Genomic DNA, 11,858 nt, shown 5'->3' with positions numbered 1-11,858 from the left:
AAATGGCAGCCATCTTGGACCAACTTGGGATTCTTGATTTCTCCCAAACCTCAGACACCAAAATGGTCCAAAACGTATTAAAATAAAAAGAAAAAATACGCAATTATTTTAAAAACGTGGGATTAACTGTTACTTGTTCTGTTAATTTATTGAATATTGGCAATGGGAATCTTCAGTTTCCTGAAGACTTGCCTGTCAAAAATTGGTTGCCAAGATAAAAACTAATTAACCCTAGTATGCCACACCAACTTATTCCCAAGAAAATTGCTGAAAACGTCGCGTACGAAGTTTCTTGTCATATTCGCGAAGAATAATAAAAATTACTTGAAAGTTAAAAGTCAGTCTAGGTAGGATCCGACCATCCCGGTCCAAGATTTAGAATGACGTGTTAAGAACCTTCTTTCTACTGCACAAAGAGGAATCCCATTGTCTCGAAATGTTTTTCACCGTTATCCGCATTGTAGTATGCTTGGTTTCTACAAGTGCTGGACTGAAAAGGCCACCCTTTGGTACCAAATCCGATTCCGGAGTCAATCCTCAAGCAGTCGTTTTCGTTATTACCAAGAATACCTATCCTTGCTCTGGCACGCCACCGCGCGGCAGACCTAGAGTTGAACCCTTCCTTGTTACAGTTGACCTGCAAGGATCCTTGGGTTCCAACAAGAGACTTCCACATGTCACGGCCCAGTGTGATGTTACAGTATTCCCCGTCAGTGATTACAGAATACAACGAACTGGCAGTCTTGTTTATGATAATGAAATCGATCTGCTGGCCAATCTTCATACCGTGGCAGATCTAGTAAAAAAGCGTGCTTCAGTCGGTCGGTAATTTAGGCTCGTTATGATCGAAACCAGTCTCCCCTCCTCCAGGGTTGAAGGTGTCTTTGTTGCTCCAGAGATCGGAATCATAGTGAAAGGTTTCCTGGATCAACAGATTGGACGGAGGAAACTTTAAATCAATACTTATATCTTTGGAATCAGCAGGTATGTTTACTGTATTGTACTTGTTTAGTCGATGCAAATTTGTGAACATGATTTGGTATCCCTCTTCAGTCGGTGTATTAACTAGAGAAATCATCCGAAGAACAGAACGTACACGGTTACTGTCGTTATATATAAAGCGCTCTCAGACGCTCATTTAAAACTTCATGAGCTCAATTTTTAACTTCTGTAGCTCACAATAACCTGTTTTTTCGGAGAGTTATTCTTTTAAGAATACTGCATTTTTAAGAAATGTGCAAACGTATGAACGTTCACGAAAAGATACATAACCTGAAGTCTGATTGATAGAAGGTAGTGGATTAAATTTAAATGTATTCTGTCGATCAGACGACGTAAAGCACAACTGCTGGTTCGAACTAAAAGAACACGCGAAATCCAGTTTTCTTTTCCACGCGACAGTTCAACGCATACGGTGCCAACTATCAATCAATATCCAAGCAACAACTAGAATCAGAAACGGAAATACATGCTCCTAACAAAATCTAGGTAGAGGGTCAGGCACATATACGCTTGAAGTTGTGCGTTAGCTTTGAACCCAATCAATCATATCATTGCCAGTGCTGTTATGAACGGATTGGCTAGTTAACGCAAGTACTACCTTACTGCCATTAATCTTCATGACCAGCGTCCATCCTCCATCCCCGCATGTTCCTTTTCCAGTAAAGGTTTCGTTCATGTGACAGTAAACGTTGAAAGTTTGATTTTCCACAATAAGTTAGTAGGCTTTGCTTTCGTAAGATCTAAGAAGAGAAACATGACCAGCTACAAGACTTCTCTATTCCTTTTTATAGTTGAGGTAGTTAATCATGAAAGCGTTCCGGTGGGCTGAGATTGGTCGACGAAATTTAGAGGGGGAGTTTTTCTATAAAAGAATTATGTTGAAAAGTTACAACTTTAATGAAAAATGAAAAATAGACAGAAAAACAAACAAACATAATAAATAACATAAACAAATCCTCTACAAAAAAAAAAAATGATTTCTCTGTCTGTTTGTCTCATCATCTGAGGTTAAAAAAAGGCAAACATAATAATACCAAAAATATTGTATTGTGTGTCTAAGGCCTATAAAAATCTAAAAAAAAGGCAACAATTCAAACCGTTTTGATTCATCCTTGAGCTTCTTTACTTACATCTGTTTGTTATAAATATCCTTGCACGTGGAGACTGCTTCGTCACAACATCAAAAGAAAAGAAAAGAAGAAGAAACAGCAAAAAAAAAAAAAAAAAAAACATTGAAAATAAACACATCAACATGTAAACTACAGTAACGTTCAGCTTAATGATCTGTATTGGGTTCAATAAAATCCTTGCGAAAAAAATTCTGCTAACAAGGAAAAACGGAAAGCTATAATGAGATCGGTTCCCAAAAAAGGAGACTTGATTTGCTAGTTGTGAAGTAGCGTGAGTAGAAGTGCCGAATAGTTGATATTAATTCCAGAGGACACGACTGTAAGGGCAAAAGAAGAAGAGAAGCTAGACAAAAACAAGGATCCAATAAGAGAGGAGAATAATGATTCTTATAACAGCTCGGGAACTTTCTTTGATATTGCAATGAACATCATTATCATGCATAAGCTTGATATGGTAGCCTATCATATATCAAGCGTTCAGCACCATCTTTGAACAATGTTTTAAAATCTAGCAGAGAACTATGCCTATTCTTCTGACATTAACGTCTTGTTTGTATTTTCATGTGCATGTCGTAAATGGCTAATTTCATAGCAACTTGTTGTCACCTTGTTGTCACCTTAGTCTTAAGATGATATAGTATCACATCGAAATAGAACAATTTTAAAATTACTCCAACGTTTCCTTGCATTTGTTGTCCATATCATTGACACAATGAATTTACTCGGAATTACATTTATTCTTTATCTCTTAAAATTATCAGCGGGTAATGGTTTTTTATAGGAAGTTTTGCTTCTTGTTTTATCTTTAAACATCTATTTAAATCTTTCAAGCATACGTTTGCTCCACGGTAAATGTAATTTGAATTTGTTTCAAGTTTGTTGTTCTGTCCTTTGAACGTTGGATTATTCAGCTCACACTTGTAATTTCCATTCCTGTTCAGCACTTTCTTCAAGTTGTAACTAAAACAGTTGGGTTTAATATAGCATGCTATCTCACAGAAATCACTATTCGTGACGTCAGTGCTGTGAATCACGTGGTTTTTCATGCGTTTTCCATCAAATGTGTGGGAGGGTTGGAATTCCAGTTGGCGGCAGTCGTCTAGAAAAAAGAAAGTGAGTAGTAGCACTGAGTCAGAGATGAAACCTAGAGATTACTGGAGGAATGGAAGAAATATTGTTTAGAAGGAAGCAGCAAAGATGAGGTATACACTAAAAAAAAAAGGGACTTACACGTTTAGTGACAAAGAGATATTAGCCTGGGACGAAACGGATGTTATTTTTTAAGCCTGGCGAATAAATGACAGATGCATTTTTTAAATCATTCACACAGGCATCTCTGAAAAGGACAATTTGAGTTTTCGCAACAGGAGTGAAACATTAATGGCCTTTCTTTTTACTAGTTCGGATGCTCTACAACTGAGCTATGGGAGACTAGTGGGAACTTGAAGTTGATGTTACGATAACATCGATTATTTTAAAATTTTAGTGATTCTGAAGAAAACCACAAAACTTGCATCGACATATTTAACATATTTAGCATTTCCATTTTTTTTGTTCAAAATACTGATGACGTCTTATGCTGCTCAAACTTGGCACCAGTAATGTGCCTCAGGTAAGACACAAAATGACTTCTACTGTTCTGTTGCCATGCCAAAAATTTTGCTTTTAGGTCTATTTAACGCTCGATTGTCGTTCTCATTTTTTGTCTGTAAATCAGACATCTTTTACTCCCAATGAGCTAGTGAAGAGACATAGGGAAATAAAGGCACTTCGTTCGTTTGACGTAGGACTGTCTGCCTCTCCTTATCTGGTGGAAAATGGAGATATTTGGTTCCTATCAGAAAGGGACTGGGGCCAAGAGTAATACCACAGCAACGTCATTTTGTCTCTTACCTGATGTACATTACTGGTGCCAAGTTTGAGCAGCATCACACCAATATTTCCCGAGATATTCCTGATTTAGTGATTTAGCTTTGTGCTAAAATTATTTGTGACGCCATCAGTTTTTGAACAAAAACGTGAATATCGCTGGAGCAATAGAAGATATTCAAAAACGAAAACGCCATTCTTGTTCTCTTTGAAAGGCCTTTCAAATAGGTATAAATTATTTTTCACTTCATATGCACTTTAAAAGGTATTTAAAAATTTTCTGTTTGACATATCCTTATTTGACATATGGTTGTATATTGTGGGGTAATAACTATGAAAATCCGCTTTGTGATGTTGTCGGGCTACAAAATAAGGTAGTGAGAATAATTAACGACGTTCCTATTCATGACCATTGACTTTGTATAATGATTTTGCTCCGTTGAAATTGCCTTCACTAACAGTTGTGTTCCGTGTCTATGTAAAACTATGTATGTTTATGTGCTATTACGTATATTATATAATCTCTCCCTTGAAAACCAATAATATATGATCCTTATTTTTTTCCATCTTTAGGGCTAAGTATTAGTCTTTCTATTTTTGGCCCTTTCTCCGTTATTTTAATACCTTTATTCTCTTAATGTATATTGTGGAGATGACTGGAGAAGACGAATAAACCCTTAATAAACATAACCGACCCCATCAAATTTTTTTCCTAGATAAATTTCTGAAAAAATCCTGAATTTTCAGGGCGTTTGCCCAAATATTCAAGAAAGTTACTCAGGTTCACACTCACCGTGGGCAGAATCCGCCCCAACCCACTCCTTCTTCACTCCGGTCTAGAGGGGATAAGAATTTTCTTATCCTGGTCGAATTTTTTGCACATATTGAAGCGAATCCTAAATCTACATTTTGCACAGTCTCTTAAATGGACTTTTTTCATAATTTCCAGGTGGCCTTCCATATATTTTTTTTAATTAAGCGCTTTTCAACATTAGCATACTACTAGTTTGATTCAAAAACCCAGTATACAGTTTTTCAAGATTTAAAATAAAATTGTGGGGTTAATTCTAAACCTGTAATTTTAATTTTGAACCAGCAAATTCTTGTATCACTAAGGTTGAATAAATTTAGCGAAAGTTTTAGATAAGTGGTCGTCATTATGTTTCGTCTTTCCGTTCTATAGCTCCGTATACAATTTGTACCGCTAATACATACTGTCAATAAAAACAAACCATATGTAGAAGACTTCCTTTACCAACCTTCTGAACTGTGGAACTTTCCGTGGATCAAAGAAAACAACCGGAAGGATATCCAAAAAATAAAAATAAAAAAACATGACGGCAGACTGAGTCGCCCTACGCTCATTACAGTTGCTGAATTTCGACTAAAAATTGGGAATCATCAGCTTTTTAATTAACAAGCAGTGTGATACTTGACAGTTACTTAATTTTTAGCCAATAGATAAATTTATTCAAGTCAGGCAGTCATTGCCTGATGAGAAAAATAAACAGCATCACAGTCATTGAATTCTAAACTGACAGAGGCTTCTTATTTGCTCTTCCGTTAAATTGGATTAAAACTGTCAGGGAGGCCTATGTGTTGCATTCTTCTAGCCTACTCTATGGTATGTACAAAGAAATTGCGGCATATAATAAAGAGATCTTTTAAGCAGCTGTACTTTAATTTCCTTTAATAGCGTTTTTGTATTTGATGCGGTTCAAAAGGATGGCAAGGATGGTAAGGAAGGTAAGACCTCGAGTGTAGCTTTTTCAATGAGAACTTTTTTTGAGAAGTGTTTTCCTCCGGAATTTCTTGTACTGTACAAAATGGTTTTAGATCTACCTTTTGATACTGAGTAACTCAACTTTCTTTGGTGCCGTTTATGATGCATTCCTCATTAAGAATCAGTGACATATTCATAGAAAGAATTAAAGCAACTGAAAATACCCCGTTTTGTAAACACTTTGCCCCCAAATATATTTGTCTTTTTAACGAAGCGGGAACAGTTCAACAGTATTTTCTCGGTTCAGGCATTACATATTATTCATCCTGTAAAACTTGATACTTGGTAATTAAGTAGAAACTCGAGTGTATACGGAGAATGTTGCGATGCCAGCAATCCGTAACGATCGAAGCTCCCATAACTAGAACCAAACTTGATCAACCCTGGATTTTCCAAATAAATCTACTGTTATTTTACCTGGAACCCTCGACAATTCGAATCTCCCGCAAACTCGAAGTGATTTTTCCCTCCAAGTCAATTTCTTTATATTTTCTTCCTCAACTGATAACCATAGCCCCTTTGTCAAAGTCTAATGAATCCAAAAACAAAAAAGAAAAGAAAGCTCGAGAACATTGAATTTATTTTGAATCAAATTGAGCTTCATGTACTCTTGAAGTTATATATCAAACACGAGACACAGTGTTTAATCACATATCAAATACCGAGAAGAGAGTCGAAAATACGACGCGTAGCGGAGTATTTTTGACGAACTTCGAGGTTTTTGATGTTGTGTTCTCAAATTCATTAATAATTCATCAAAAGAAAACAAAGAAAATCACTACCGTGACCGTGGTTTGGATATGTGATCCTAATTACCATAAAATTTTGCCAACTTTAACCTTGAATTTCTCCAAGAATTATTGATCATTTGAGAAGCCATATCAAACACTCGAAAGTGTGTTTCATCAGATATCCAAACACCTCGAAGTCGTTTAAAAAAACTCGGCTCCGCCTCGTTTTTTCAACCTACTTCTCAGTGTTTGGATATCTGATGAAACACTCTTCCTCGTGTTTGATATATTACATGAAACACTGTGGCGAGTATTTGATAGAACTTCTCAAACAAACTGATTTTGAAGGGAAAATTAAGGATGCAAAAACGAGGAGTTTTTCATCGGATATCCAAACACGTCATGGTGCATGATTTCCTTTGCCTTTGTCTTTTGAACTATTAATGAGTTTGAGAAATACATATAAGGCCCGGTTCATACGTCGAACTTGTCATGAGCTGAACCTAATCATTTGGTTCGGCGCGTGTAAAGATCGACGTATGAATCAGTTAGGATCGACAGATTTGTAATTGGGTCGACCTGCCGTTTTATTCGACTGCGCCAGTCGAATAGAACGGCAAAAGTTCGACTTCGATTCAGACGTCGAACTTTTCATGTGCCAAACCAAATGCATACGTTACGTATAAATTACATAAACTACATCTATCCCAGAGGTCTGTGCATTCCATCGACTTGGCATGTGCGCAAAGGACTTCATTCTGAACAAGATGGCGGGAAAAGAGGAATGGCTTGTTCATCTTGTTTCGAAACAACTGAATATACTTGTCTGAGATGCAAAAGATTAATATAAAAAACTATTCTTGAAGTGCACACACACTTCAAACCGACAGAAACTTTCCAATACAGCCTAAATCAAAGGCGAAGCGTCAAGACTTCTCAGAACAAAATCTTCAAAAACAACATTTGAAGACGACATTACTCTATTCAAACAGAGATTGCCCAACAGGGATTACCTTGATAACCTTATAAATAAAACTCTTTCAGAAGTCAATCTCTGCAAAAGAATGTCGGCACTACAAAACAAACTGAAAACCGGGAAAAACATTTTGAGGTTTGTTATTCAGATGAGTAAATACAGGAGCCATAATCAGGGATGAAGACCGTAAGCGTGGGGTCCACGCGTCCCCATGAGTTGTACCAAAAAATCTATTTTTAGAAAAAATTGCCCCCCCCCCTCCCCCCCCCTCACGTCATGAACCCGCGTGAATACACGCAAATTTGTGTGGCACTACTACCTTATATGTGACACGGAAAGCAGCTGAGAAAAAATTCACTAAAGATAAAAAAGTCCTTACCTATCTGAGCGCATGTACGTAGAGTGTAAGCTTTTTTCATTCATTAAACAGTAGCAACGCACGCAGCGCCACCGTTTTGGCGCCTTTTTTACTTTACTGTGAGAGTCATGTGATCAATAGGCCGCTTATTCCAACTTTTCCCGTCTTCTTTCAATTGTTACCTTTTCTTTGTGAGAGTCTAATTCCTTAAATGTGGGCACTGAGGAGATATTCCCTGGCAGAATTTTAAAATTTGGACGCCATTTTGAACGGGTAGAAAAAAAATTCAATTTCTCCACGCGCGATCCTGGCCGTTTACACACGTGCGCGCACGCGCGTATGGCGCAATTTTTTTCTAAAAATAGAGTTTTTGGTACAACATATGGGGAAAAGCCCACAAGTCAAAATGGCATCTCGTTACGGTCTCCATCCCTGATTATGGCTCCTGGTAAATGACACTTGATAGAAAATCAGTCTCTGCTAAGGGAGATCTGCAAAGACCCTTTCTTTCTTTCGTACAGAAAAGGGAGATCTTTGAAAGACGTACTCGTAAGAGCAAATTAGCTTTGAAGGTCATATTCTTCCTATCTCGACCAGTAGGAGCAGTGTTTGGCCTGTCTTTATTATTTTACCAAACAAGCTCTTCCATGTCAAAATTCATCTTTCCAGCTATTTTGAATCTTGTCGAGTAAAAACAACAGCCGCTGACCAGGAAAATCTACTTTCTCACTTTAACTTTAATTAGGTTCGACTTTAGTTAGGTTCGACGTCTGAATCAACTGCCGAACTTAATTATTTGGGTCGACCTTAATAGGTATTAGGTTCGGCTCATGTAAAGTTCGACGTATGAACCGGGCCTAATGGTCCTTTGGTCATTTAGGTTCTAAGCGATTTGTTACAGTTCTGTGAGAATAAACGCAATGGCGGTGTCACCAGGAGTCAACGGTATACAATTTGCTTTATTTAACCCTTCTTTCATCATAACTAGTTGCCCAGTTGCTGTTTCTTTCTGCCTCTGTAGTGTACATGATTCTTGCATGACTTAATTTCACCGACAAGGCTTTCCAGTTACCAACACGGCTTATCGGTTTTAACTCTTTCTATGTTTTAAACCTTATTTATTAAAACACAATGTCTGAACAGTAATCAAACCCGTTAAAACAAAACACTGTTATATTTCCTAGTGTCCGGTGATATCTTTTCCCATCTCCCAGCAACTGGAACCTTTTTTGATTTAACAGCCGTGAATGATCAGAGCATAAAATTTATGTTTAGATATGTATACTGCACCCGAAACGTACATCGCTCTTTTAACACAAAATTAAAACAGAGAGTAAATGAGCATAGCCAAACCAAAAAAATTACTCTAGCTAGACATAACAGACGCAGACAGTGCAACCAGTTAGTCAGTATTTGAAGAAAATAATGTAAAGAATGTAAAGCGCGGGAAAACAGATGAAAACAAGTCATGATTGATTCTGGTTTTGTTTTTCATTGATTGAGAAAGTAGCGCGAATTTTGCTGCCAATTACAGTAGTAAAGCAAACCAACAGCAATCGCGAAGTATTTTAAACAGTCAATTGAAAACCGCTCTAAAGAGTATATTTAATTAGACGCAACTCGAAAAAAAAGAAAAACAAAAACAAAACAGAAACAAACAAACAAACACCAGGATCACGGAAGATCTTGCATAAGGGAATTGTAGTTATCTTAAAATACAAAATGTATCTTAATCTCGAATTTTGCCGATAAATTTTAGCCTATGAGGAGTAATGTAGACGCCTCTCCGCTTTCTCTTATTTAAGAATACGGTCAATTAAACGTGGCACGTAGAATTCTGCAGTGTCTGCACAATAATAGTTCTCAGGCGAGCTTTAGTGACACGTGGGTGACACACACACAAAAAAAAACATAAAGTGTAGAAAATTGGTAAAGGTTGTGATACAGGAAAAGAAAAGCAAGAGTCACGATGCCTCAAAAAAGAGTTAACGCCATAAAATGATTTTCGACATTTCCCGCGCGCTCGATAGGTGACGAGGTGCAACACTGCATCATGCGTGGTGTGCGCGGTAAGCATGGAGAAACAAACAGTCACCATGACTAGCTTTAATAGCCGAGCATAATAATCGAATCTCCTCCTTGATCCTCGTGACTCTTGGTTATTGATACTGTTATCCAATATAATAGCTAAACAAGCCCCACCCACCCCTCCCACGATATTTGGTTAGATTATATTGACAGTTTTCCGGGACTTACGTACCGGCGTTTAAAGGCCTTTTCAAACAATGACAATCGACTAATTCTAATATGTTATGTTGAGATTCAGTCACTCGTATTCTTCTTATTACCATGCATTGGCATATCTCAGAGAAAGAAAACTAAAACTGAACCAGGGATAAACTTGAACTTAGCAGCTATATAAACCAAACAAAGCACAGCAACAATAGCAAAACAAAGAAATAAATTCTGGCAGGCTGTCAGACCGAACTCCTTTGTAATATAGTTTTTGTGGCACTCTGTGAGTTGCAATCCTTCAGAGATGACCAGCGTGCATGGCAGAAATGATGGCTCCACTGCTTGAACGCACGCGACTCGAAGATGATAATGCGCTTCTGTTTCCCGCGCGGCCATACATAATTGTCCTGTTTTAGGGTCTTTGTAAGACAGCCTCTCCTTTCTGGCCACACAAAAAATGAAAGGTGCGTTGGTAACGGTTCCTGATGATAAATGAAGTGGCCCCCTGCATCCTTGACAAAATTTTATTCGGGAATTCGTCTGCTTTAAACGGAGCGGATTTATATTTGGAATTATGCTTTGAGGATACAAACGCTTTAAACACGCGTTCATTTATTGGCAAGTTGGGGTTTGATCTTCTATCAGTAAAAGGAGCACCACCTTTACTACCAGGATTTTTAGGCATATCTGTTCGAACAGTCAACGAAAGGTAAATGGTTGGTCATATCAACGGGAGTGCTGGCAAACTCAAGGTCATATCGATAGGATGAGTTCCCAAGGATCATCGCTTGCGTCTTGTCCTCGATAGCCTGTAGATAGTTAGAGGAAAACCAGGAAGATGGTTTTTCCTTGTCTTGGTTTAATAAATGTTGAAGAACAACTGGGCTATAATCCGCCGTATATCGAGTTGTATCATCTGCATAGAAGCGGACGGAAGAGACGGTGACAGCTTCGTTTATGTCGTTCATAAAGATGTTAATAGTAGAGGACTAAGGAGACTTCCCTTTGCAACGCCACATCGTACCGGTGACCAGCTAGAGCACTTGTTATTGCATATCATTCTTTGCTTGCGGCCATGCAGCTATGATCTTAAGAGTTAAAGAGCCGATTTCTGAACGCCATAGACCGTTACTTTTGCAGGCAGTAGGTTGTGGCATATCAGTCAAAAGCCTTGGACAGATCGATGGCAATCACACACATCTCCTTCTTTTCGTCATTAGGGCGCTTCCCCAATCATCCGTCAGATTGATCAGCGCCGTAGCGCATGAGTATCCCTTGAGTAAGCCTGACATGCTCGATGAAAGTGTAGGTGCAAAAGAGGCATACAGCTGATCAAACATTACTTTTTCAAAAAGTTTGGAAATTGCAGGGAGGACACTGACTGGTCGATAGTTGTTCTTGTTGGTTACTTCATCCTTTTTTATGGATAGGGGTGACATTGCTCATTTTCCAATCACTTGGAAGAGTACTTGTACGAATACAATAGTTAAACAGATTTGTCAGAGGTGTAGCCAGGGCTACAGTAGATAGTTTCTTTGGAAAAAACCATCACGGCCAGTAGCTTTCTTGGGATTTAACTTAAGTAAGTTGTCTGTTATGACTTCCGTTTTAATTTCCATAAAAGTAAAGACAAGTAGGTACGACTTGTTCTTTATCGTTGCAATGCTGGGATGGTCACTAAAATCCTCTTCGGTGAGGTTCCGGACTGATTCCTGTATTCTCGGACTCGCAAGGAAATCAATCAAAACCAATCAATCAATCAATCAATCGATCA

At 38.0% G+C, this 11,858-nt stretch overlaps 1 protein-coding gene across 1 annotated transcript; it reads right to left on the bottom strand.

Annotated features, from left to right (window-relative positions):
• Nucleotides 1-403: 403 nt before the first annotated feature.
• LOC146487442 (uncharacterized) lies at nt 404-784 on the bottom strand. Its single transcript, XM_085085169.1, has one exon. It carries the CDS (start codon nt 782-784, stop codon nt 404-406), a length of 381 nt encoding a protein of 126 aa, XP_084941295.1.
• Between the last annotated feature and the right edge of the window lie 11,074 nt (nt 785-11,858).

This window comes from Pavona decussata, unplaced genomic scaffold (genome assembly GCF_977016875.1).
Source record: "Pavona decussata unplaced genomic scaffold, jaPavDecu1.1 SCAFFOLD_16, whole genome shotgun sequence".
NCBI classification, from domain to species: domain Eukaryota; kingdom Metazoa; phylum Cnidaria; class Anthozoa; order Scleractinia; family Agariciidae; genus Pavona; species Pavona decussata.
This window is presented reverse-complemented; position numbering and strand designations above follow the sequence as displayed.